The sequence below is a fragment of the Carlito syrichta genome, unplaced genomic scaffold, assembly GCF_000164805.1.
Source record: "Carlito syrichta isolate Samal-C Ts95f unplaced genomic scaffold, Tarsius_syrichta-2.0.1 Scaffold316169, whole genome shotgun sequence".
NCBI classification, from domain to species: domain Eukaryota; kingdom Metazoa; phylum Chordata; class Mammalia; order Primates; family Tarsiidae; genus Carlito; species Carlito syrichta.
Window position 1 is genome coordinate 40,997 of NW_007260265.1, and position 27,042 is coordinate 68,038.

The 27,042-nt window shown below is 54.1% G+C and overlaps 1 protein-coding gene across 1 annotated transcript in view; it reads left to right on the forward strand.

Moving 5' to 3' along the window:
- OLFM1 (olfactomedin 1) overlaps positions 1-18,527 on the forward strand; it is a 32,001-nt gene extending 13,474 nt beyond the window's left edge. The window contains exons 4-5 of the mRNA XM_021706864.1: positions 4,758-4,864; positions 16,828-18,527. Coding sequence (XP_021562539.1) covers positions 4,758-4,864; positions 16,828-17,502 — 782 coding nt within the window. The 3' untranslated portion in view covers positions 17,503-18,527. The remainder of the gene's footprint in view (positions 1-4,757; positions 4,865-16,827) is intronic.
- Positions 18,528-27,042: the final 8,515 nt, after the last annotated feature.

A 27,042-nucleotide genomic window follows, 5' to 3' on the forward strand; every position in this document is an offset into this window, starting at 1 on the left:
CACCCAGCGCCCCCAGTGGTGCTAGACAGGGCGTCACTGGCCAGGGCACATGGCTGGGTGTGTTCCATCAAGCATGGAACATCAAGCCCTTGCAAGGTGATGCCTCAGTCTGTAGGAGACCCCACTAGGATGGTGGGGTAGGGAATGAGCCCAAACCTAAACACTGACTTAGTGGGGTCTAGGCAGAGCCAGAGGCCTTCCTTCCTAGGCTCCTTCCAGGAAGTCCTCAGGATTGCATGTGGTAAGAGGTCTCCTGGGGGCACAGTCCACATGCGAAGGTAACAGGAGTGTACCAGATGGCTCTTTTCTTAGTGGCTACTCCACTCCAGGCTCTGGGTCCGCTTATGAGGCCCAGGGCCAGCAGGGGACTGAGGCTGCTTGGTTCTGGGTTTACTTAATCTGCATCTTGGATGTGTGTTTGTCCAAGCTCCCGACTTTGCAAACGTCTTCCAGCTTAATTCTTCCCAGGTTTGAGGGTGAAAGTTTCAAGCAAGGGAGCTAGGCTTAGAGGCCAGGCCACCGGCCGGAACCTGTGGGGGCATTCAGCCCCCCTCCCTGGTCCCAAGATTGCTCCAAGACCCCTTCTCTGGCCTGATTTCCTCGGTGGGCTCCCTGGGCCTGCTCTGGGGTTCTGCTGCTCAGAGTGGCCTCCTCCCGGGAGGAGAAAGAGACAGATTATTTCATCCATGGGGGTGTCGGCTTACCCAGGCTCCCAGCAAGTAGGACATTCTGGTTCCTGGGGGCCCATCCGGGACCCTCACGAAGACCAGGACTTCCCTACTCAGCCTCCTCTGAAAAGAAGCCTGTGCAGGCCACATCCTGAGCCTACAAGTCGGTGCGGGGAGCCCGCCAACCCTCCCCCCTTCCCTCCCTGTGCGTGCATCCTGAGTGCTCGTGACTACAGAGGGACACTTTCCTGAACTGGATGTGCCAAGATTCCGCCGAGCTCTGCCGTGGGCTTTTTTAGATCCTGTCAGTTCCCGAGGTCTTGGCAGAATCGGTCTGGATGGAGAACCAAAAATAACTCCCTGCCTCAAGGAGGGCAGGCGGCCTGCGGCCCCGAGGGCCCTGGAGCCTGCCTGCAGCCAGCAGCTTGAAGGGCAGGGCACAGCCAGCCCCACCCTTCTGGGCCGGCTCTAAGAGGGGATTTTAAGGGCCACTTTGGGAGGCTAAAGTGGGAGGATTGCTTGAACCCAGCAGTTTAAGACCAGCCTGGACAACATAGCAAGACCTCATCTCCACCAAAAAAAAAGGAAAAAATTTCCCAGGCTTGGTGACACATGCCTGTAGTCCCAGCTACTCAGGAGGGTGAGGTGGGGGCATCATCTGAGTCCAGGAGGTCACTACTACAGTGGCCCTAATCGTGCCACTGCATTCCAGCCTGGGTAACAGAGTGAGATTCTGGCTTAATGATAATAATAGAATTATGCAACCATATGACCCAGAAGTTCCATCTCTGGGTATTTTCCCAAAGGAACGGAGCAGGACTGGGTCAGATATTTGCACACCCGGGTTCCTAGCAGCTTTGCTCACAATAGCCAAAATGCGGAAACAGTCCAAGCATCCATCAAGAGATACAGAGATCCACACGGGGCAGCCGAAAGGTCCAGGTGGACAGGATGGAGTAGATGGATCCAAGGCTGTCCCGACTGGACTTGGCCGAAGATGACACCCCTTTTCTGCACATTCTTAGTCCGAGTCCACGATGACAGTTGTGTCTGACCTCTGCGGAGTGCTGCCTGTGTCCGACGTTGTTCTGGACACTCTCCTTTGGTTAACTGCCCTGATTCTCGTAGTTGCTCCATGAGCATTATCCCATTTCTAGATAAGAAGAGAGGATACAGAGCATCCCCTAGACAGGTAGCCTCGCCTCTGGGTCCAGGCACTGCTCTCACAAGAGAGCCACCCTCCTTTCCCTATCATCTCCTGGGCGGAACAGATAGCAAAGGTTTAGACTTAGGAGAATTCTCCAAGATGACTCATTCATTCAGTCAATTGTGTGCAAATCCCCAGACTGAGCTCTAGGGGAAACAGGGTGAGTGCAAGAAGCTTCTTACCTAGGTCAGTAAGACCCAGACACCCAGCAGCCCCAGAGAATGTGAGGTCACCAGCTTTGGTCAGTAAGGATAGATGGGAGGTGGACAAGGTATCCTTAGGGAAGAAGCGTCAGTTTGGGTCAAGCTGGCAGGAAGGTGGGGTGCAGACAGCCATCCAGGTGGCAAGAACAGCTGGAGCAAAGGTGTGTGGCCTGGGAGTGCCGGGCTCAGGGCCAGGCGTTAGGGCTGAGTCGGGGGCTGAGCTGCCACCCCTTCCATCTGAATGTGGTGCAGAGGGCAGACGTTGGGCCTTCTTCAGAGGTTATCCAGCTGGGGTGTAGGACCAAGCTTTAGCATGAGTCAATGTCCTGGATGATCCAGTGTTGGCTGAGCAATGTAAACTATGCTGCTGACTCAGGCCAGGTACAGTGGCTCACATCTGTAATCTCAGCATTTTGGGAGGTCGAGGCAGGAGGATTGCTTGACCCCAGGAGTTCAAGACCAGCCTGGGCAACATAGCAAGATCCCATCTCTCATTAGTCGGACATGATAGTGCACGCCTATGGTCCCAACTAGTCAGGAGGCTGAGGCAGAAGGATTGCTTGAGACCAGGAAGTCAAGGCTGCACTCCAGCCTGGGTGACCCTGACTAGGAAAAAAAAAAAAGAGAGAGAGAAAAGAAAACAACCCAGCAGACTGTCCACCCAAGCATCGCCAAAACCCTTTGGGTCAATGGTTCCTTTGGACTTCTGTGGGGAGCCCTTCCCGAGAAATTCCCAGGAGGCATGGTGCAGCTGGAGGATGCTGGTTTCTGGATAGTAGGGAGGGCCGGGAGGAGGGCTGTTGATGGACTTCTCCCAGTTTCTTCCCAAGTTCCCGAGAAGCCGCTGCCTCCTTGGGCAGCCCAGGGCCCCCAGGACAATAGGAACAAAGAAAGAAGCAGCTGGAAGGTGAGGAGTAGAGACTCCTGTTTCCCTATCCTCCCTTTCCCCAGATGGAGACGTCCTTAGCAAATCCCTACCCCGAACCCCAAGAGTTAAGTCTGATCTACACTCTCCTGGAAAAGGAATTTCTCATGAGATGAGATTTCCCAGACCCACCCACATTCTTGTACTTCTAGTCCTTGTAGATGCAGGTTGACCTTGACCGTGTCCTCTCTGTCCCATTCTTCCCCGCAGACAGGAGGGGGTCGATGTGGACAGCGGCCCAGCAAACTTGTGTTGAGTCAAACCATGACCCTGACAGCCTCTGTGACCCACCGCTACTGAGAAGCCTCTAGCCATGAGAAGGGACAGAGAAAGGAGGGGATTGTGGCATTTCTTTGTCTAGTCTGGCTGGAGGCAGCAGCCTGGGAGCCAGGCCACAGAGACATTGGTGCAGGCCACCTGCCTCGTTGGGAATGTGGGTGCAAACCTGATCTTTATTCTGCTTGCAGGGGGCTTCCAAGCCCTCAAATCTTCTGCTGGCAGGCAATCTTCTGCCAGCCAGAGAGCCAGAGGCACCAGGCTCTGGGCTGGGCCAGAGCGCTCATCCTTCCAGTCTTGCATGAGGGCACACTCGCCTGCTTCTAGTTTGGGGAGAGTGGGAGGTGCCCTGAGACCTGAGCTGAGCGGGCCAGACTGCCCCTCCCCAGGGCCAGCCATATGCCTGAGCCACCCTCCTCTTGTTGTGGGATTATCTGGGCTCAACCGCGGCGGTCCCCAGGTTAAGGCCCCGACAATCTTGCACAAGCATCCAGATCTCCTGTGAACTTTGCAGACCGACTTCTGTGCACATACACTCATGTGGCACTGCCGTGGGTGCCACACAGATGTAGGAGGCGACATGCAGGCCTGGCCTGCAGGAACAGGGAGCAGGGTGCAGAGGACACCCAGCCAAAGGGTCTTTGAAGGCCATACTGCAAGGAAGCTGCCCACTTCCCATCCGGGAGAATCACAAGCGTTGCCGGGAGCGGCTGAGATTTGCATGCTCTGGAGAGTTCTGTGGATTTGCAGAAGTGCCGGCCTCTGGGTGGGAGGGGTGGGTTTCTGCACAGTGGGTGTGGTGGCCACCCTGGGCTGTGGGGGCTCTGTCTCCACTGGCATCTGCAAGGCGGGAGGGGGCTGAGGTCCCATCCAGGAGCCCACCCATCCTGTGCTCATAATACCGGCCCTCCAGCCAGGGCTCCTCCCGCAGACAGAAGAGACTTTCTCCCACCTGCTGGGATAAACAGACAGGCTCTCCAAGCAGGGAGGTAGCCCTGGCCTTGTTCCTGGGTCAGTCCTAATGGACAAGGGCTGCACAGTGAGCAAATGCATCTGTAGTGAAGCGCCAGGTCTCAGGTTGCGGGGGTGGCATTGTTGCCACTTCATGGGAAAAGTTCTGCCCAGGGCAGTGTCTCATGGTGAGCCCATGCACCTGTGTCAAGGCTTTACCTCTGACGCCTTTGGGGTCGAGCTGCGGCTGTACCTATTGCCCAGAGGAGGAAACTGAGTCTTGGCAAGGCTGGTGCCCTGGTGCCCCTGGCGCTCACCTCCCCAGGTCATCGGGCAGGGGTACCTGTGGCTCCTCCCTGCTGTCCTGGCCTCAGTTGCTCTGTCTTGGGGAGGGGTGTCTTCCCTAACCGCTTTGAGAACAAGGACGGAGCAGCCCAGCCCCTAAAGGGAGGAGGCTGCCGCGGGGTCCCAGGCGACCAGGGTGAGGCCCATCCACTCCCTTTCCTGACGTGTGTGCTCTTTTCCAGCGTGTGGGAAGTTGACGGGCATAAGTGACCCTGTGACCGTCAAGACCTCTGGCTCAAGGTTTGGGTCCTGGATGACAGACCCTCTAGCCCCAGAAGGCGACAACCGGGTGAGTGTCTCCTTACCTCACAATGGGGGTCATTTGGGCGCACGGGATCCTGGGGGGGGCCTCATCTCCCGGGTATCTGGCCCACCCTCTAGGCAGACCCCTGCAGGGGCAGTGGAGGGGAGAGCCTGGTGTCCCAGGGCATTGGTTCCTGGGAGGACTGGATGGGGGGCCAGTCCCTCGCTAAAGCCCCCCTGCTGACCCAGAGTTGCAGGCCACAGGGTAGGGCGTGTTGTGAGGATGATGGTGATGAGTGTTGGAGTCTGCAGACCCCCTCAAGGCTCCTCCCGTGGCCCAGTGGACAGGGCCGGGCTGGGCTGGGGCTGGAGTCCATCCCTTCCGCCTCCAAACCGACCCAGACTTCTCCCATCCTGGCCCCTCCTTTCAGGAAGAGGATCCATGAGACCTTTCTTGTTTTAACGACATCTCATTTGTATCTCATTTGCCATTCCTTTCATGGCTGATGGAAACGCGTGTTCCTTTTTGATTTAGGAAAGAGGCCATGTTCTCTTTTTCTAGGCTTTTCCCCCCTGAGTAAAACCTCAGAAAAAGAGAGAGAAGCAAGCACCGTATCGCCTTGATCCAGGGGCCTGACACTTGTCGCTGGAGCCCCTTTGAAATGTGAAAGGGGAGGTGAAAGGAGATGGTGCCTGGCCCTTCTCAGCCTCTGGTCCTAGACCCACCCTGGACATCAGACAGCACTGGTTTCCAGCCTCCAAAGGAAAAACTCCCCAAAGGATCTGGGTGGAGTAGGGAGGCTGTGTGGGCGACATTGTTCTTTGGGGATTTGCAAATCCAACTCTTGGCAGCCAGAGTGGGCAGCTCAGCAGTCTGGGTGTTTCTCGCCCAACTCCTCCCTTTCCTTCAAAGGTTTTAAAGACACTGAGAAAAAATAAACACTTAGAAAACCTCAGCTGGGCACAGTGGCATATGCCCGTAATCCCAGCATTTTGGGAGGCTGAGGAGGGAGGATTGCTTGAGGCCAGGAGTTCGAGACCAGTCTGAGCAACATAACAACACCCCGATTCTACCAAAAAAAAAAAAAAATGAATTAGCTGAGCATAGTGGCATGCTTCTGTAGTCCCAGTTACTCTGGGGGCTAAGGCAGGAGGATCGCTTAAGCCCAGGAGGTCGAGGCTGCAATGAGCTGTGATCATACTATTGAACTCCAGCCTGGCAACAGAGCGAGGCCTTGTCTTTAAAAAAAAAAAAAAATCGAGGCTGAGGTGAGTGGATTGCCTGAGCCCGCAGGTTCGAGACCCGCCTGGGTAGGCGAGACCTCATCTCTACAATAAATCAAAAAAATCAGCCGGGCGTGGTAGCGGGTGCCTGTACTTCCGGCGACTCGGAAGACTGAGGCGGAAGGATCGCTGGAGCCCAGCAGGTCGAGGCTGCAGTGGCCGGGAGCGGCCGCTGTACTCCAGTCTGGGCGACAGAGCGAGACTCCAACTCAAAAAAAAAAAAAAAATCCTCAACTCTTCCTGTGGGCCAGTTGAGCAAGGGGCTTAGAAATGTGAGGTCCTTCGATCTTTATCTGGGGCATTTTAAATGGAAACGGCGATTGTGTGCTCTCTCTCTCTCCCCTGAGATTTCTGATCTCTTTGCCGCCTTCATGATTTCTGCCATTTCAACACAATCCCTCATATTTAAAACATGAAGTGGTTCTGTGCTTCTGGCACACCCCCACCTTTCGGGAAGATGGATGGGTGGGGACAAGGACATAGGCTTGCCAGAGCCCTTCCGTCTGTCTTGATCCACCAGCCTCCCACGGGAGGGGTCTCCTCACCGCCTGAGAGCAGGGACCCGACTGCAGACCTGAGACGCCACTGGGGTCGGGGATTTGTCGGGGAGAAAGTTGTTTTTGTCCTATTTTCTGAATCGTGACTGCTGATTCTTGGAAGTTTTCTAACTGTTTACTTGGCTAACTGACTCCGCCTCCACCCTGGAAAACCCCTCTCTGTTCAGGAGTTCTAGGACTCCAAGGCTCATAGCCTGCTCTGACCGTGGGCGGCCCTTCTCAAGCGTGACATCTGGCCCCTGTCTTTCTGGTCTGCTTCTGGCTAACTCACATCAGACATCAGAAGGGAACCGGGCTGGGCCTGGTGGCTCACGCCTGTCAATCCCAGCACTTTGGGAGGCCAAAGCAAAAGGATTGCTTGAGCCCAGAAATTTGAGACCAACCTGGGCAACATAGTGAGACCTCATCTCTACAAAAATTAAAAAATTAGCCAGCCATGGTGGTGTGCGCCTCAGAAGACTGAGGCAGGAGGATCACCTGAAACCAGGAGGTCGAGGTTACTGTGAGCTGTGATTGTGCCACTGCACTCCAGCCTCGGTGACAGAGTGAGACCCTGACTCAAAAAAAAGGGAGCAGCATTCCCAAGCTCATGTCCTTTTACAAGCAGCCATGAGCTCAGCTTAGTATTTAAAAGTACTTTCTGCCAGGCTGGGTGGCTCAGCCTGTAATCCCGGGTTGGGAGGCCTGTAATCCCGGGTTGGGAGGCCGAGGTGAGTGGATTGCCTAAGCCCGCGGGTTTGAAACCCGCCTGGGCAACTTGGCGAGACCTCATCTCTACAATAAAATAAAAAAATTAGCCGGGCGTGGTAGCGCGCGCCTGTAGTTCCAGCTACTTGGAAGGCTGAGGCAGAAGGATCGCCGGAGCCCAGCAGGTCGAGGCTGCGGTGGCCGGGAGCAACCAGTGCACTCCTGTCTGGGCGACAGAGTGAGACTCCAACTCAAAAAAATAAAAATTAAAAAAAAAAAAAAGTACTTTCCTGTCATCCAAGCAGTGTTAAGGTCATTCAGTTTCTTTTATAAGGATCCTACAAAATTCCTTTTCCTGAAGGTTGAATTATCCAAATTATCAATGGCCTCTTGCCACAGATGTTGGTAATAATAATAATAATACAGACATAAAAACAAGATGATGCCAGGTTCGGTGGCTCAGCCTGTAATCCCACGCCTTGGGAGGCTGAGGTGAGTGGATTGCCTGAGCCCATGGGTTCGCGACCTGCCTGGGCATCTTGGCGAGACCTCATCTCTACAATAAATCACAAAATTAGCCGGGCGTGGTAGCGCGCGCCTGTAGTTCCGGCCACTTGGAAGGCTGAGAAGGAAGGATCGCCAGAGCCCAGCAGGTCGAGGCTGCGGTGGCCGGGAGCGGCCACTGCACTCCAGTCTGGGGGACAGAGTGAGACTCCAACTCAAAAAAAAAAAACAAAACAAGATGATGATAGCAGACACTTGTGCAGCAGGTCCAGTGTGCCAGGCTCTATCCCGAGCCCCTTGGGTATGGTCAGTAACTTCATCAGTGTTAGAGAAGAGGACCAGGCATGGTGGTTCACGCCTGTAATCCCAGCACTTTGGGAGACCAAGGCGGGAGAATTGCTTGAGCCCAGGAGTTGGAGACCAGTCTAGGCAATGTAGTAAGACCCCATCTCTACAACAAAAACAAAAAAAAATCAAAACCAGAAAAATTAGCTGGGTCTGGCAGCATGCACCTGTAGTCCTAGCGACTTGGGAGCCTTATTGGAAGGATTGTCTAAGCCCAGGAGGTCAAGGCTGCAGTGAATCATGATTGTCATGTTGCCTGAGCAGCAGAGTGAGACCCCAACTCAAAAATGTCTACAAAACAGGGCCATAGTGCAGCCTGCTGTGTGCCCTACCCGGCTTGATCCACCCAGTGACCCTCTAGCGTCAAGTTCTTGGTAATAATAATAATATTATTGTGCTGATGAGAAGACGGTGTCCTCATGCTTGTCTGCAAAAAGGCCACGTACCGTGTCCCAGGTCTTGGGAGCAAGTGGGCAGTGGCTCTGTGGGACACCTGTCTGCAGCGGGCACTCACACTCCCAACTGAGCCCCAACAGCACCCTCCCCACCTACACTCTTGCATACCCTACTACGCAGAGCAGGAAAGCACCTTACAAACCCAGGCAGGCTGTGGTGAGATCCGGAAGTATTGCAGAGGGCAAGCCCGTCTGGACTTCTGTCTGTATCTGTGCCTCTTGGCCACTGTTTTATTTATTTATTTATTTATTTTGAGTTGGAGTCTCACTCTGTCACCCAGCCTGAAACACAGTGGCACGCTCTCTGAAGCTTCGAACTGCTGGGTTCAGGCGATCCTCCCACCTCAGCCTTCCAAGTAGCTGGGAATACAGGTGCACTCCACCACACCTGGCTAATTTTTTTTATTTATTGTAGAGACCCAGTCTTGCCAAGTTGCCCAGTCTGGTCTCAAACCCCTGGGCTCAGCCAATACCCCCACCTCCACCTCTCAAAGTGCTGGGATGACAGGCATGAGCCACCGCACCCAGCCTCGGCCTCTGTTTTGATATCTCTTTCTTTGATCATAGAGTGCACTCGTCAGGTTGTCTTTTCCCCAGATACCAGGGATCCAGGGTTCCGAGAAGCCCTGGCTGTTTGTTTCGCACCGCACCGCAAGGGTGCAGGTCCTCAGGGCTGTCGAGGTGCTGATGGCATTGCTTTTGATAATTAGACCTCTATTTTCTGCTGGATGGCTAGATCGCCCTTCAAGAAAAGCAGCTCTGGCACGGGCAGAGCGTGCAGGGAAGCAGTGGTGGGAGGAGGGAGGCCTCTGCGGGGCACTCGTGGCACGGGAAGCGGGAGATGCCTCTGGGGCTGGCAGGGGAGGCACCGGGCGCCTGTTCTGGGCGCTTAAGGCCACGCGCTCAGCACGGCCGCCTCCGACTCCCAGCATGCCGGGTGACACGTCCCCAGGTCCTGTCATTGATCGGCTGGCTGTGGTTTGTTTTGTTTTGATCTTTTTCAATCTCCCATTCAGTTTTGATCACACACACGCAGGAGACCAATAACTCTCTCCAAAGGAAAAAAAGAAAGAAAGAAATCAATGTTGGCTTCCCCGAGGGCTGTCATGGAGGGCCGGGCATTGTAGGACGGGTGTGGTCAAGTGCAACAGGGACCCCAGTGCAGAGTCCAACTCAGGGGGCACTTGCAGAATCCCTGCAGTCACGTGAGCTGGGAGGGGCTTTTCTCAATCAGCTTCTGGGTTCTTGCTACCTTTACCCCGAGCTGTCAGAACAAGAGAACAAGGTTAGCTTGGGGTGCCTCTGCATCAGGCCTTCTTCCGTTTTTTTTGGGGGGGGGGCGGGTTTTTGAGTTGGGTTCTCACTCTGTCGCCCACGCTGGAGTACAGTGGCAATATCATACCTCACCACAGCCTCGACTTCCTGGGCTTAAGCAAGCTCCTCCTGCCTCAGCCTCCTGAGTAACTACAGGGACTGCAGGCACACGCCACCATGCCCAGCTAATTTTTCTTTTTTTGTAGGAATGAGGTCTCACTTTGTTGCCCAGGCTGATCTCCAACTCCTGGGCTCAAGCAATCCTCCCGCCTCGGCCTCCTAAAGTGCTGGGATTACAGGTGTGAGCCACTGTGCCTGGACTGGATTCATTTATTAAGTACCAGCTGTGTGCCTGGCACTGTGCTCACATGGGAGCTCTGTCTCTGTGTGCCTTGGTGGGGAGCTACCTGTGTGCTCCTGATGGCACTGGGTTCCACAGCCCCTCCTTTCCTTCCTGTCAGCTTCTAGCCTTGCCCACATTATCAGCCCTGTTGGAGGGAAGGGCTTTGTGGGGGACTGGCTGAGCTCTCAACTTGAGACATGAATCCCCTTACCGCTGGGCTCGGTGGCTCAGCCTGTAATCCCGCGCCTTTGGGAGGCTGAGGTGAGTGGATTGCCTGAGCCCGCGGGTTCGAGACCCTCCTGGGCAGTGAGACCTCATCTCTACAATAAATCAAAAAATCAGCCAGGCGTGGTAGCGCACACCTGTAATTCCGGCTACTCGGAAGGCAGAGGCAGAAGGATCGCCGGAGCCCAGCAGGTCGAGGCTGCGGTGGCCGGGAGCGGCCGCTGCACTTCAGTCTGGGCGACCGAGTGAGACTCCAACTCAAAAAACAAAAACAAAAGCAAAAACATGAATCCCCTTACCAGGCTGTGCTCCCACTCCCCAGGAGAAGACCCCATGAGTTCTGGAACCCCATTCCCCAACTCCTCCTAGACGCGTAGCTCACTCTGATCATGGACTGCGCTTCTCAAGCCTGATGCCTGCTCTCCGTCTTTCTGGTCTGCTTCTGGCCAGCTCGCACCAGACATCAGAAGGGCACCTGGTTGGGTCCCCCCACCTTCAAGAGCCTCAGGCCAAAACCGCCCGCGTCTACCACCCTCTCCCCCCATCCGGCTAACGGTTCCCTTAGAGCATCTTATCCATGGTCCAGACTGCTTGATATCAGCAGTCCTGTCAGGAGGACACGTGACAGTCACCTGCCAAACTCCAGGGAAGTGGGAACTTAGGCCCGAGTCACGGAGTTGAGGCCTTTAAACCACCTCCGTTCATGCGTCCATGGGCTGCATCAGAAGCGTTTCCTAAGGGGGTGCCGGGCTCAAGGCTGAGACAGGTGCCCAGTATCACCCCATTCTGTCCTAACCGAGATGCAGGTGAGCATAATCTGGATGATTTGGAAGATCCTGTGTTCTCAGTAAGCCAGAGCACACGTGGCTGGGACATGGTCGCCAGGTGGGAAGACCAGTTTTTCTTATGTGGAGAGCAGCGTTGGGCTTTTGTTTCCGAGATGCCTCATCCCCTGAGAGCTCCAGCATTTACAAATGCATTACGTGTCCATGTGAAGAGGAAGAATCATTGACCCACTGCTTTATTTGATCTTTTCTGTCAAAGGGACCCCCGTCCATGGGTCAGGGAGTAGATTTGGGCAGAGACTCGGAATCGACACCCCTGGCAGGCAGGTGCAAGGAACAGAGAAAAGTTGCTTTGGGGAAAGGACGGGTCTCAGGGCCCCTGCGTTGCAGATTTAAGGAGAGGATGTGGTTGGGACAAGGTGGACTCGCTCACTGCCTGGCCATGGGCCCCTGGGGGCTGCGACACGTGGCCCAAGGCTGATGCATAGAGACCCCATGGGCCAGCCCTGGCTCCGGCTTCTCCTAGACCTTGGTGAATGGACCAGTCTGTGCCCTTCCCTGCCTGTGCTGTGGACAGAGTGTGCAGAGCCATCAGGGGACATCACGTGTCACCGGTGAGCTCCTGCGTGGAGTCCCTGTGGACAGCGTGGCCTAGAGGCGTCAGAGCCACTCAGAACTTGAGCCTGGATCTGCCCGCTGCCCTTCCCAGCTCTGTGGCCTCTGGGACCATCTTAACTTAACTGTAGAGGTGGGCAGCAAGTTCCATGTCAAGGGGCATGACGCACCTACCCGTGGTTCAGCACACAGTTGCAGTGGTACCACCTGTGGCTGCCAGGTTTCAACCCCATTGCGTGGGGACAGCCCGGCTAGCTGTGAGGAGAGAGGGATTCAGACGAGGAGTGGCCACTGATTGGCTGAGAGGGCTTCAGTGGGCAGGTGGCACCCAGCAGCCTGACCAACCACCCGGTGGCGCTTTCCCACAGTTGGGCGAAGCTCCCATGGAAGAGACTCAGAACTCTCCACCCAAGGACCCCTTCTCCCTGGGCTGCTCTGGTTTCCAGCCCCCAGAATGTTCTCTCAGGTCTCCCCTCCTTATGCCACGTGAGGTCACAAGCTTTTGGAGGACGAGGACTGTGTCCCTGGCATCTGAGAAACAGGAGCAGCTGTGACATAAGAAACAGATGAAGAGTCCCCAGGCGTGGCATTGCCCAAACCTCCACCCATCCCCATTCTGTGGAGGGAATGCTGAGACCAGGCGGTAACGGGGGATGTCTTCCTGCAAAAGGGTCCACTTCTGTTTGAAACAGTCCCTCCACGGGAGCTGAGCAGACATAGATTCTTTCCTCACGGGTGCTAGGGAGGCCAGAAAGGGTCAAGAGCGCATGTACTTCTTTCTAAATTCAACCCTGCCCTGGGGAAGAAACATGTTCCTGGTGGGAGCCACCGAGAGCGTCAGCCGGGAGTGCTGCCTTTTCCTCCCTGCAGGGAGGCCACTCGGGTGTGAACCTTCAGGTGCCACATCTGATCCTGGCAGCATCTGAGGGCCTTTTAAGAGGAAGAGGAAGAGGGCGGGATGAAGGCTCACTCCACCAGGCTGTTTTTCCCCGACCGCCAGGATGTGACCACCTATCCATTGCCAGGCCTGGTGCATGATGTGAGGATAATGCAGGGAAATGAGGGCAGAGAGTCCAAGCCGGCTGAGGGAAACTGGCCATTCACCTGGCAAGTTTGTGGAACAGTTGGTCAAGACCAGGGCTTTTCAGCCACCTCTGCTAATGTTTGGGACCAGGTTGTTCTTTGTGGTGGGGTGTTGTCCTCTGCAAGATGTGTAGCAGGCTGGACTTGGTGGCTCAGCCTGTAATCCCAGCACTTTGGGAGGTCAGGGCGAGTGGATTGCCTGGGCCTGCGGGTTCAAGACCAGCCTGGGAAACTTGGCAAGACCTCATCTCTACAATAAATCAAAAAATTAGCTGGGTGTGGAGGGTGTGCCTGTAGTTCCACCTACTTGGAAGGCTGAGGCAGGAGGATCGCCGGAGCCCAGCAGGTCAACGCTGGAGTGACCACGAGTGTGCCACTACACTCCAGCCTGGGCGACAGAGTGAGATTCCAACTCAAAAAAAACAAAGATATGTAGCAGCATCCCTGGCCCCTGCTCCCCAGAAGCCAGCACCATATTCCCCCTAAACTGTCTCCAGCCAAATCCAGTGTCCCCTGTGGGCAGATCAGCCTGACTGAGAACCCCTGGCCAAAGCAATGGTTTCAGACTCAGGAATTTGAGTCCCCGCCTGGCTTTGTCCACTGGAACATCACCAACCTCTCTGGCCTCAGTTTTCTAAGTCTGGTCTCAAACTCCTGGCTTCAAGACATCCTTCTGCCTCAGCTTCCTGAAGTGCTGGGATTACAGGCATGAGCTGCCATGCCTGGCCAGTTCTCTAGTCTAAAAATGGGGCACAGTTCCCCTGACGTGTAAGAATTGAAGGCAAGAGAGGATGCCGGCTTCCAGCACCAAGAATGCTGCAAGTGCCCTGAGTAATGCTCTCGACCATTCTCCGGGAGCCCTTGGGTCTTGTTGGAAAGAACAGTAAGTCCTTCCAGAAAACAAGAGTGCTAAGTCTCCCTGAAAGCTGGTATTGTCTTTGGGGTCGCCTCCCCAGAGACAAAACTAGCCAGCACTGAGGGAATTCGAGCTGAGCTTTGAGACTAGGATGGAGGGGAAGGAAAAGGCATTTCAATGAGAAGTATGAGCTCAGTGGAGAGGCAGCCACTGGGAAACACAGGGCTCCTTATCCCGAGCCCCTCGGGGCTCTGTGTACCTCTGCTGTGTCACAGGCGGGCTTCTCATGCTCAACGGAATCTCTGTGTGGTGCAGAATATACACCATGGAAACTGGCAAGCATCCCAGGCAGCCTCCCTGAGCCCCGTCTAGGACCGAGAGCTGATTGTTACATGTTGAGTGTCCTTGCCAATGTTCCCTCCTACCCTCAATTCCATTTTCAGAAAGTGTTATGTCCTGGGTCTCATTTACCAGTGTAGCAGGAGAAAAGGCAATTTTAAAACCCTCAGTTGGCCGGGCTCGGTGGCTCAGCCTGTAATCCCAGCATTTTAGGAGGCTGAGACAAGTGGATTACCTGAGCCTGCGGGTTTGAGATCAGCCTGGGCAACTTGGTGAGACCTCATCTCTACAATAAATAAACTAGCCGGGCATGGTAGCATGTGCCTATAGTTTCGGCTACTCGGAAGGCTGAGGTGGAAGGATCTCCAGAGCCCAGCAGGTCGACTCTTGGGGTGACTGTGAGTATGCCACTGCACTCCAGCCTGGGCAATGGAGTGGGACTCCACCCCCAAAAAATGATGTCGCCCCATTCTGCAGCTCTGGATTCCGGGTATACAGAGGTGAATCACATCAGGTCCCCCAGATCCAGGATGCACTGGTGGGGCAGCTGATGTGTGAACATATTCAAAACTTTTTTTCCAGGCCAGGTATGGTGACTCATGCCTGTCATCCTAGCACTTTAGGAGACTGAAGCGGGAGGATCACTTGAGCCCAAGGAGTTTGAGACCAGCCTGGACAACATAGCGAGAGATTATCTCCGCAAAGAAATACACACACACACACACACACACACACACACACACACACACACACACACACACAAAGCATTCTCCATACTGAAATAGCAAGTACGATTCTTTAGAGTTGAGTCAGGGGAGATTCAGAGAGGGATGTCATTTGACCTGAGTCTCCAAAGAAGCAGCGAGCTCCCCATCTGAGAAGGCAGCCAAGCAGAGAGGGGAGGGCAACTCTCTGGCAATGTGATTTACCAGGGTTTCGGTGCATGGCCCTGGTCCTTCTAACACCCCTCCCAGTCCTAATCCATGACCCACATTGTTGAGGCGGGTCTGCGGAGGCTAAGGATAATAGCCGCCTCCAATGAGACCCAGTTTTTCAGACATTTCATTAAAAACAAAAAGCGCATCTGCCTCTAAGTATCTGAATGGATGTCTCAGGACAAGGTTATGATTTTTTTTTAATTTTTAACGCATGTGTCATGCCAAGTCTGAAAGCTCCCACGTCCCTAATCTCTCCTGTGGTCACAGAGCTCCCAGCGGATAAAGCAGCTGTCTCACTGTCAGACAGATGCTCAGGGAGCGGCATTAGCCTGCCACATTTCTTTCTGCTAACCACGTCCCTTTCTAATTTGCTCTTGTATTGGTGGAAAATGACCAAAGTGTTCTGTACAAGGTCCAGACAGCTCTCAAGCCGACGGGCGTTTAAGCAATCATCGGAAATCGCTCTTCTTCTGTAACCCCAAACTCGGGCCACCACTGTGTTTGTGATCTTGGTTGATTTAGACAACCAGAAGCTTTTCTGAAACCCACGTTGTTCCCCAGACAGATGCTGTCCCCTGGATTAGGTTTGACAATGAGTGGGGACGCTGACAGCATCCCAAAGGCTGCATGAATGACGCTCTGCCTGGCAGACGGGATGACTCAGAGCCGCAGGGATGGCCTTGGCAGGACTGAGAAGCCACACGCATTGTGTCCTGTTGGCTTACAAGAACCTGCTTTGCCCAGCCTCCTTGAGAGCCAGTTGTCACTGCACACCAGAGCTGCCCCGTGCTGGGAGCATTTGCACCCATCCAGGGCCAGGCACCTGTGCCCTTTCCAATGCCATCTCATGGTGCTGGGTCCTTGCACAGAAGGAGTATCCTTCTACCACAAGTGTCTGTGCATACCCGCTACAGGCCAGGCCCTTGGCTGGGGGATACAGCCACGAATGGGGCCACGACTCCATGACCTGGTGGCATCCGAAGCAGAGAGCTCAATCTGGGGTCCTGACATGGTTTAGGGGACCACCCGCTTATATGAATTATGTGGGATGACTGTAGTGAGACTGCAGGTGTCCCAGGCTGGTAGTTCCCACCCACCTTCCCACCATGTCCTTTCTTCAAACTGGACGATTCTTTTTCTGGTAGCAAAATAGTCCTGTCCCCTTTGGAAGAGTGCACCATGGGTTTGGAGGGAGGACATGGAATCTGATAGTCCTAATTGTTCTTGTTTAAAAAAAAATTTTTTTTGAAGACAGAGTCTCACTTTATTGCCCAGGAGTGCAGTGGAACGATCATAGCTAACTGTAACCTCAAACTCCTGGGCTCATGAGATCCTCCTGCCTCAGCCTCCCAAGTAGCTGGGACTACAGGCGTGCACCATGACACCAGGCTAATTTTTAAATTGTTTTTATATAGAGATGGAGTCTCTCACTATGTTGCCCAGGCTGGTCTCGAACTCCTGGGCTCAAGCAGTCCTCTCACCTCAGCCTCTCAAAGTGCTGGGATTGCAGACGTGAGCCACCGCACTGGGCCAAGTCAATCATTCTTTCCAGGTTCTTCCAGCTCCTTCTCTTGGTGCCCAGGGAATTCCAAGTCAGAGCCCAGGTTTCCCCCTGGGAGAAGCCTGCCCGCACTCCTTTGGAAACGCTAACCCGGTCCTGGTCTGTTCTCCTTCTGCAGGTCTGGTACATGGACGGCTACCACAACAACCGCTTCGTCCGTGAGTACAAGTCCATGATCGACTTTATGAACACGGACAATTTCACGTCCCACCGCCTCCCCCACCCCTGGTCCGGCACGGGACAGGTGGTCTACAATGGCTCCATCTACTTCAACAAGTTCCAGAGCCACATCATCATCCGCTTTGACCTGAAGACGGAGACCATCCTCAAGACGCGCAGCCTGGACTACGCCGGCTACAACAACATGTACCACTACGCCTGGGGCGGCCACTCGGACATCGACCTCATGGTGGACGAGAACGGGCTGTGGGCCGTCTACGCCACCAACCAGAATGCCGGCAACATCGTGATCAGCAAGCTGGACCCCGTGTCCCTGCAGATCCTGCAGACCTGGAACACCAGCTACCCCAAGCGCAGCGCCGGCGAGGCTTTCATCATCTGTGGGACCCTGTACGTCACCAACGGCTACTCGGGGGGCACCAAAGTCCACTACGCCTACCAGACCAACGCCTCCACCTATGAGTACATTGACATCCCCTTCCAGAACAAATACTCCCACATCTCCATGTTGGACTACAACCCCAAGGACCGCGCCCTGTATGCCTGGAACAACGGCCACCAGATCCTCTACAACGTGACGCTGTTCCATGTCATCCGCTCCGACGAGTTATAGCTCCCTCTCTGCCTGGAAGCTGGGGTGGCAGAGGCGAGCCCTCACCCACCCCTGTGAAACAGCTGCCAAAAAGATACTAACGATACTAATCATACTGATTTTGAAAAATTATCATCAGCACTGCGGATTCTGACATCGAGGGATGGCATTACCTCCGTGCGTCCCCCCCTACTCGGGTCGGCGGGTCACAGACGTCGGAAGAAACCCCCTATATTGCAGCTGGAACTGCAGCCCACGGTGCCCCGGGTCCCCTCCCTGCTTCCCCCGCCCCCTACCCCAACCCCCGCTGTGTCCCTCTCTGGTCAAACAACATACTAAAAAAGCAAGGCAATGACTGTTGGCCAACTCTCCCCCGAGAACAACCCACTGTTGGGATCGCATGGACGTGTCCTTAGATCGTGGTCAGCTCCGAGGGATGTGATCGTCCTGTCTCCCCGGGCCGGTGTCACTCACATCCCATTGCAGCGCCGTTCCTTGACCGTGTCGTTGTCTCTTAGATTAACCGTGCCCAGACTCCCAAGTAGCTCCTGGACCCGTGTCTAGTGCTTCCCGCAGCGGTGGTCAGAGTGCGTAGAACGGATTTGCTGTATCCACGTCGTTTGAACTTGCGTACCCCGTAGATATATCGTGCAACGTCTTGTCTGTTGTTTCCTTGAGGTGGTAACTTCGTGTGTTCAGTTTATGCAATGAATGTTGTAAATGCAATGCCGTAGTTTGGAGTAATAAGTGGATGGTTTTTGTTTCTCAAAAGAAAAAAAAATCAGTGTTCACCCTTATAGAGACATAGTCAAGTTCATGTTGATAATAATCAAAGGAATTATCCTCTTCTCGTTAAATTATCTAAATCATGTAACCATGGATAGGAAGGGCTTGTCCAGGGAAACTCGAGTTTCCAGGGAGAAAGGAATGTCAGGAGGGCAACAGCGTGCAGAAAGTACATTTTTTAAGTAAAAAAAACAAAAACAAAAAGAGGAAAACTTTGTACTATCCAGTTACCTAAGGATCAATAAAAATATTAGGAGACATCTGGGCTTCCTTTGTCATTTCTGAGGGTTCTTAAAATGATGGAGCCAGGCACAGTGCCTCAACGCCTGTCACTCCAGCACTTTGGGAGGCCAAGGCAAGAGGACCGATCACTTGAGGCCAGGAGTCCAAGACCCGCCTGGGCAACATAGTGAGACCTTGTCTCTACAAAAATAAAAATAAAAAATTATCTGGGCATGGTGGTGCATGCCTGTAGTTCTAACTCCTCGGGAGGCTGAGGCGGGAAGATCGCCTGAGCCCAGGAAGTCAAGGCCGCAGGGAGCCATGGTTGTGCCACTGTACTCCAGCCTGGATGGCAAAGTGAGAGCCTGACTCCAAAAAAAATTAATAAAATTTTTTTAAAAAGTGATAGAGACTCCCAGCTCCTCAATAGATAGACTCATGACCCCTCATGAGTGCTGTCTTTTGCAGGGAAGTCCTTTGACATTGCTCCTTCTCTGGCCAGCATAACATGGCGTGTACTCAAAGTTGGTGTGGTCCTTTCAGAAAAGAAGGGAAAGTCCTTTCGGGAGAAGGCAAGGGATAGCTCTCAGTGGCTCCTGAAACACCTGTCCCCCCAAGGGTCAGAGTCTGGAGGGTCTATTTGCAATTTCCTCACCCCTGAAGTGACCCTGGGCACAGCTCTGACTTGAATCTAGGGATCCCTCCCACACCTCATTTCCCCCCTCCATAGACACAGCTGGGAGGGGTCCTGGACAGCACCCACTCCAGACAACCCTGATGTGGTAGCAGCCACCAACAGAGGCCCTACTGAGTGCAGGTAAACCCCCAGCCAGGCCACTCACCACGGGCTGCAGCAGGCCCAGGAAGTGAGTGGCGATCCCCTGGGACCTGGACATGGTGGGTCATGTGAGATGCCCAGGACAACACCAACAGTACCCTTATAGGCCTCGTCAGGCCCCTGTCTCTAGAGTGGTCCTAAGGGCTCTGCAAGACAAGCTGCATCTTGCATCCAGAGCCTTCCTGGCGTGGCCTGGGGCGTCACACCATGTCATGCCAGCCAGAGAAGGAACAATATCAGAGGACTTTCCTGCACAAGACAGCACTCCTGACCCAACTTGGAAAAAGAAGGAACTCATCCGGGTTCCAAAGTGGGGCATGGGGAGTGGGAGTCCCCCCAATGTCACCTCCCCTCTGCTGCCGGGGCAGCTGGCATCCCCAGCAAGGTGGGTGGCAGGGCAGGGATGAGGGGCCTTGGGAAAAGCCAGGCAGCTGGGAAGCCCGGCCCAGTGGCACCTGCTCAAACCAGTGAGTGGACAAGCTTCCGGAGTCTCCGTCATTTGTCCTGGGATGGCAGCCAGGCCAGTACCCAGGCAGGGCTGTTGATGGCAAGTGAGTGAAGCCAAAGTCTGCGGTGTTTGGGACAGCATGTGCCTAGAGTCCGAGAATGTCTAAAAGTGTATGACACCGATTCCTGTACCCATACGGAAGCTAGGCCTTTGAAACGGGAAGCTGATCGGGGAAGGAGGCAGTTGAGGACCGTGTCCAGCTTGGTCACAGTAGATGCCTGGTTCCCTGGCCCTGGACAATAGTTAGGGAAAATGGGATGAAAACTAGGACAAGGGTGAGCCCTACACCACTGTGGGGGGAGGGTGGGGACACACCACGTCTCTGGAGATGAGTTGGGGATTGTTGACCAACAGGGCTGGACTCAGTCCACACGGCCATCCGCCACTCATGGGATCCAAATCTGGTCCTCAGGCCCCTGGCCTGCCTGCCCGCTGGGGTCATGTCTCTGCAGGGGGTTGGGTGGGCCTGTACCACCGTGATCAAGAGCTTCCCAGAACCCCCTGCAGGGGGACAGTGGCCACCCCTGCCCTGTATGCAACCTCCCCTGGTCGGCCACTTTCTGCTGTGCCCACCCAGGCCCCAACCGACTCGGAGCTCTGGCGCCCTGCCCTTCGAACCCCCTCCCCAAAGGCCCAGCTCACCGCGTCGTTGCTAGGGAGTCATCCTCTCTCACCTCCAGGGACAGCACTCCCTACAACCTGCGCTCCTCTGGACTCTCAGCCCGCTCCTCGGCTTCACTCAGTCTCCCCCAGCCCCTGGCATATAGGATTCTCTGGCACCCGATGACGTATTCCTTGGGAATTAGGTGGGGGCATTTTTGGTATCCAAAATAGGTGATTTTTCCAGCCAGGCATGGTGGTGGTTCACTTCCAGCACTTTGGAAAGCTGAGGTGGAGGGATTGCTGGAGGCCAAGAGTTCCAGACCAGCCTGGGCAACATAGGGAGATCCTGTCCCTACAAGAAATAAAAAAGTTACCTGGGTGTAGTGGTGTGTGCCTATAGTCCCAGTCACTTGGGAGACTGAGAAAGGAGGATTGCCTGAGCCCAGGAGGCCAAGGCTGTAGTGAGCCATGATCATGCCACTGCGCTCTAGCCTGGGTGACAGAGTAAGACCCGGACTCAAAAAAAAAAAAAAGTTATTTTCCAAACCCTAGGTATTTTCCAAGAAAATACCCTTTCTTGATTTCTTGTTGTTGCCAGCACCCACATTTCCTGCATTCAGTGAACCCTGACTTTGGGAGGAGGTGGGAGGCAGAAATGCTTAATCCTTAATTAGGAAATGCCTAATCCCTAATGAGGCCTCATTAGCAGGAAGACAGTACTCACACACCATACAGGATGTGCACCCAGTGAGAACTTTTACAAGTGGGTGGCATCTTCATACTTTGATGTTGATGAATTATCTTGGGAAGGGAAACGGCGTACAAAATCCCCCTGTGAGGCAGAGCTAGATATTAAAAATAGAAGCCTGAGTTTCAATAAAGCCACGACTCAGTCTGCGAGGCCACTGACTTTATTCCCAATGAGATAGGAACTTATCCAAACACAATCAGGCCAGAATTGTTCTGTCATTACAGCTGTAATTATGGGCTGATTTCTTTGTAATTTCCCCTTAACGACATAGTAAAAAAACAAATGTACAAATACCTGTTCTATGAGTCACCAGGAGACAAAATAATCACCTGATAGGTCCACAATGGATCTTCTGTCTCAGACTGAGGGGAAATATTCCTCCAGGATATTAAATACGCAAGAAAAATGCTTCCATCCAGAGAACAAATAAAATAACCGCCCTGCCATTAAATCTCCCGGATTCCAATAACCGAATATATTGGCTGATGGTGGAACATCTGTGGATGAATTTTCTTTATTAAAAGTTTGGCCTGGAATCAAAACCCGGTAGTTCTTCGAGATACTCAGAGACCAGCACATGAGACACACAAGAACTGTATTAGAACTTTCTACAGTTTCTTTTCCCGAAGGAGGCCTATGACTAGTGATCTGCACCCACCGCCCCCAGGTATCCATGGAAGCCCCCCTCCTGCTCCTTCAGAGCCGCGGGTGTGCTCATGTAGAATCTATGGGAGGGGTGGGACAAGGGGTGGCTTTTCTCTCTGTCCAAGTTCTTACTTGAAGTGGGCAGCACTGGGTGGGGAGCCCGTCTCTGGGGCTCTGAGGAAAGGTTGGGTGGACGGCACTGGGCTCCGTCCTCGGAAAGGATCCGGAAATGAAAAGTGACATTATTTCAAATAGCCAAGCACGCCGGAGCAACCTCAGTCAGCAGGCGAGTGACCGCAAAGGATGTCCTGAGCACAACGGGGTCATCATCTCAGCCTGAGGGACTCTTCAGCCCAGAAAAGCTGACGGCCACCTATTCACGGTCTGTGAAAACTCCGAGGATGAAAATGTTGCTGTGGCTCTATTGGAGCATTTCGCCTAATTGCCTTTGAAGGGGACACCCAGAGGCCATTCCCTGCGGTCTCTCAAGCCGAACACCGTCCTGTCGAAGAAGAGGCGTCAGGCCCATCCAATGATGGCCAAACTCTGAGAGGCCGGTCGTCTCTGCGGGCAGCCAGATTTCTGACATGTAAAGCAGCATCCACAAGTGGGCCAACGTGGACAAGACCCTAAGGTGTGTCCAGAAGCTCAGGGGTGAGCTGAGTCGCTGTGGGGGACAACAGACAGTACTTGGTGCCCACAAGAAATGAGCCCCCGGGGCAGCTCTCAGAGGCTGGGTTGGGGATGGCGGACAGAGGGATTTGGGTCAGGTCCTTGTCCAGACACTCGTGTAGGGCTGACCAGTGAACTCAAAGTCTGTCTTCACTCTCTGGACTGCAGGAAGCAGGGACATCATCACTTAGAGCAAAAGGAAGAGGACAGCATCACATAGGACAGGAAGGGATAGGGACATCATCACTTAGGGAAGAGGAGGATGGGGACACTGTCACTTAGGGGAGAAGGATGGGGACACTGTCACTTAGGGGAGAAGGATGGGGACATTGTCACTTAGTGCAAAAGGTATGGGGACACCATCACTTAAGACAGGAGGTGACGGGGACACCATCACGTAGGACAGGAGGGGATGGGGACACCACCATCATGCAGAACAGGAGGGAACTGGGACACCATCATTTAGGACAGGAGGGGATGGGGGCGCCATCCCTTGGGGCAGGAAAGGATGAGGACAACATCACTTGGGGTAGTGGGGGAACAGAGACTTCATCATGCAGGACAGGAGGAGGCGGGGATACCACCATCATTTAGGACGGGAGGGGACAGGGGCACCATCACTTGGAGTAGTGGCGGAACAGAGATATCATCACGTAGGACAGGAGGGAACGGGGACACCATCACGTAGGACATGAGGGGAGGGGAACATCATCACTTGGGGTACTAGAGGAGCAGGGACACCATCATGAAGGACAAGGAGGGGATGTGGACATCATGCAGGACAGGAGGAGATGGGGATACCATCAACTGGAACAGGAGGGGACGGGGACACCATCATGTAGGACAGGAGGGAATAGGGGCACGGACATTCAGGACAGGAGGGGACAGGGGCACCATCACTTGGGGTAGTGGGGGAACGGGGACACCATCACAAATGACAGGAGGGGACGGGGACACCATCTTGTAGGACAGGAGGAGGCGGGGACACTTCACTTGGGGCAGTGGGAGGACCCTTCTGTTCTCTGTGAACTCTCCGTTCATGCTTTTCCCCCTTTTCCTACCCAGTGATGGGTCCTCTCTGTCGGAGTCTTCAACACTTGGGGCAAGAAGGGGCAGGGCCACTGTCACTTGGGGTTGGAGGGGACGGGGACACCATCGTGAAGGAGTCTTTCTATGTGTGGAAAGTGAGCCTTTGTGATTCTGAGATTTGGGTTGCAAATATTGCTTGCTTGTAGTCGTCTGTTGATTTTTGTTATGTGTCGGTTTTGTGTCTGTCCTTGTGGTCATGTAGGCTTGTTTTGTATGTTTGTGTTAGTGCAGGCTGAGTTGTGTGTGTGTGTGTTGCTGTAGGCTTGGTTTGGGGTGTTTGTGTAGGTGTAGGCTGGGTTTTATGTGTGTATTAGTAAAGGCTTGATTTTGTTTGTGTTGGGGTAGGCTTGGTTTTGTGTGTTTGTATTGGTGTGGATATGGTTTTGTGTGGTTGTGTTGCTGTAGGCATAGTCACCCCTGCTGGCTTGGCCTCGGGGTCCTAGTCAGGCATTTCCCACTCCAAGGTCATAGGGAACTTACCAGGTTTCTCTGGACACTGCAGTCTCCCTGCTTCCCTGAGAGCCTTGGTGCCTTGGGTCTGGTGGTGTGAAATGTGGGGCCATTTTGTCTTTTCCTACCTCTTTTTTTTTTAGAAAGCAGGATTTATTGAGAGCACAGAAAAGTGGGAGAGGTCAGTGGGAGGGGACCCAAAGGGGTTGCTTCCTACCTCTTAAATGGTCTAAGTTCCCCCTTTGTGCTGGGGTCTGTCCCTTACCCTCGCCTCCCTGAGTCTGTCCCAGGAAGCCAAGGGCCGGTTCTTTTTAATAGATCGTGTGACTTGAGCCCTTCTCCACCACTTTTTAACGTGATGTTTAGAAATCTCAAGGCCCGTGAAGCCCAACCCCCAGGTTGTAAAATCTCACCCCAGGAGTGGCCATGAGATCTAAGTGGGGATCTGGGGCCAAAGTGTCGCTGCATCCGGCATCCGTAGAGACTGCAGTGGTTCGAGGGTGCCATGTGTCTCTGCGCAGGTCCTTGCTGTTCTAAACCAAGAACCTAATTTCAGAGGTTTTGCCAGACTTCTAAGCTGAGGTGGGGTCTTGTTCCGAGAAGACCTTCTGGGGAAACCTCTCATCCCATGTGGCATCGCAGATCTTGGTTTTACAGCAATAGACAGAGGAGATTAAGCGTAGCCTGGAGCCCAGGGCTGCTGGACCCTGGGCCACCCTCCTTCCCACCCAGGGCTGGCCCATGGGCCCCGCAGTGTGTCCTCCAGTGCGTGAGTCACTGGCCACTTAGTATTCATCCCACCGTGGGCAGCAGAAGGTGCCAGAGTAGTGTGCCCAGCCAGACTCTGTGCCGGTGAGTCACTGCTTTGGGCTGAGCGGGCAGCAGGGGAGGCCCTGACCAAGGGAGGAGGGGCCAGAGGGCCGGTGTCTGCTTCTGCTTCTGCCTCTTCCCTCACTGGCGGAGGCCGGCTCGTGGAGAGCAGGACCATTCCTCTGTGTGCCCTTCGGGCTGCTGCCCCATCACACCCATGCACACACACACATGCGTTTGCATACACACGCACTTGCACACTTGCACACATGCACGCACACACGTGCACACATGCATTTGTGTGCACACACTTTGCTGTGTATGTAATGCACATACTTTGCTTGCACGCATATGCACACACTTGCACACATGCGTGCAGATACTTGCAAGCACTTGCACACATGCACACACACACGTGCACACATGCATTTATGTGCACACACTTTGCTGTGTATGCAGTGCATACGCACGCTTGCACACATATGCACACACTGGCACACATGCATGCAGATACTTGCACACACGCACACGCACACATGCGTGCACACACCACATGTATGCATGCATGCTTGAACACATATGTACGCACACATTTGAACACATGCACATGCATGCACACACACTAGCACACACCCACATGCATGCACACACTTGCACACACCCACACCTGCCAATACTCTACCAGAAGCAGAGCAGTTGCAGGCCAACAAGTGGGCGTTGGACATTCTTCACTCACTTGAGGTTTAGCCTCCCTTGGCAAAGTGGGAGCAGAAATTCCCTGCTTCCAGGGAGACTTCCTTTCAAGGCCTCATCCCAGCAGGAGTCCTGTGAGGTCATCTTGTGAGGGAGGGGCGAAGTCACCTTTGGGGGGGCAAGTCCTGTGAGGGAGGGGTGAAGCTTGGGCGTCAAGCCACCTAGACCTGGGCTTTTGCCTCCACCATGTCCCGCCAGCACTGGGCTTCAGTTTCCTCATCCACCAATGTTGGCCTTGTGAGAGGGATGCTGGGAAACTTGGATCCGATGGTGGGAGATACCATTCCCCACTCCCTGGGGTAGCAGTCCAGGTTCTCACGATGGCTCCATCCAGGCTGGCAGAGCCGCCAGCTGTCATGTCCAGTGACTTCTACCTGCTGGCTTTACCTGGAAAATGCCCCAAGCTGACTCCTTCTGGCTTGCAGGCAAAGCACACTTTGGCCGGGCTCCAGCCGCCCTCTCCTACCCGGGGAGGCTGCCCCTCCTCGGAGAACCCGGCAGTCCTCTACCCTGCCCCTAAGGCACTGTCACCTGCACTCAGCAAATGGAGACTTTGAGCCCCAGAGAGAACAGTTAATGCCTGTCCAAGTCGGCACAGCCAGGTATGGGGCCCCTAGACACATCCAAATCCCCCCGACACCCAGCCTTGGGCTCTTGTCGAAGAGCTGCGTTTGGAGAAATCGGAGCGATGTCACAAAACTCTCTTCTAATTGGCCAATGTTTTAGAGTTACAGGGATGAGCCCCACTCCCCTGGGGGCCATTTTCTTCCTTCCCAAGTCAGGTCCCTGGAGACGGGCCAAGGGGAGTAGGGAGGAGGAAGGAGGGGGTGTAGCCTCCCAGGAGGTTCCAGCGATGTCCTCGGAAAAGAAACGGCCGTTTTCTTATTGATTTTTTTCCTTCCCGCTAAGGGCTGGGAAATAAGGTCGCCAAGAATGATGTTGTGACTGCCTGTTTCTTGTTGTTTCCGTTTTGCTTATTGAATTCTTTTTCCTGGAGGATCCCCTACCCCACACTCCGAACAGCTTCTTGCTCCAAGGACATCTACAGCTCACCCAGATCCACTGGAAAGTGCCCTCTCTGGCCCACGCCTCCAGCCCAGACCTCTCTGCTGTTCCCAAGAGAACAGAGCCTGCAAAGTGCCCACCTGTCCATCCACCACCAGCACTGCCCACCCCGGCTTCCAGCTTTCTGGTTCCTGTGATCAGCAGGACGGGCTTTCCCCTCAGCTCCCTGTTCGTCTTGCTTAGGCTGGCTCTTGTTGTCCCTGTTAAATTGGCTGTGGCAGGCCATAATAAAGAAGAAAAACACTGGCCACATCAAGCCATTCCGAGGAACTGATGTTAACTCAGGAAGGGCCAGGGAAGGAGAGATTCAATTAAATGTTTACTGCAGCACGGGGGCTCTGGGGCTGCGATCTTGGGGCCGGGCTCAAG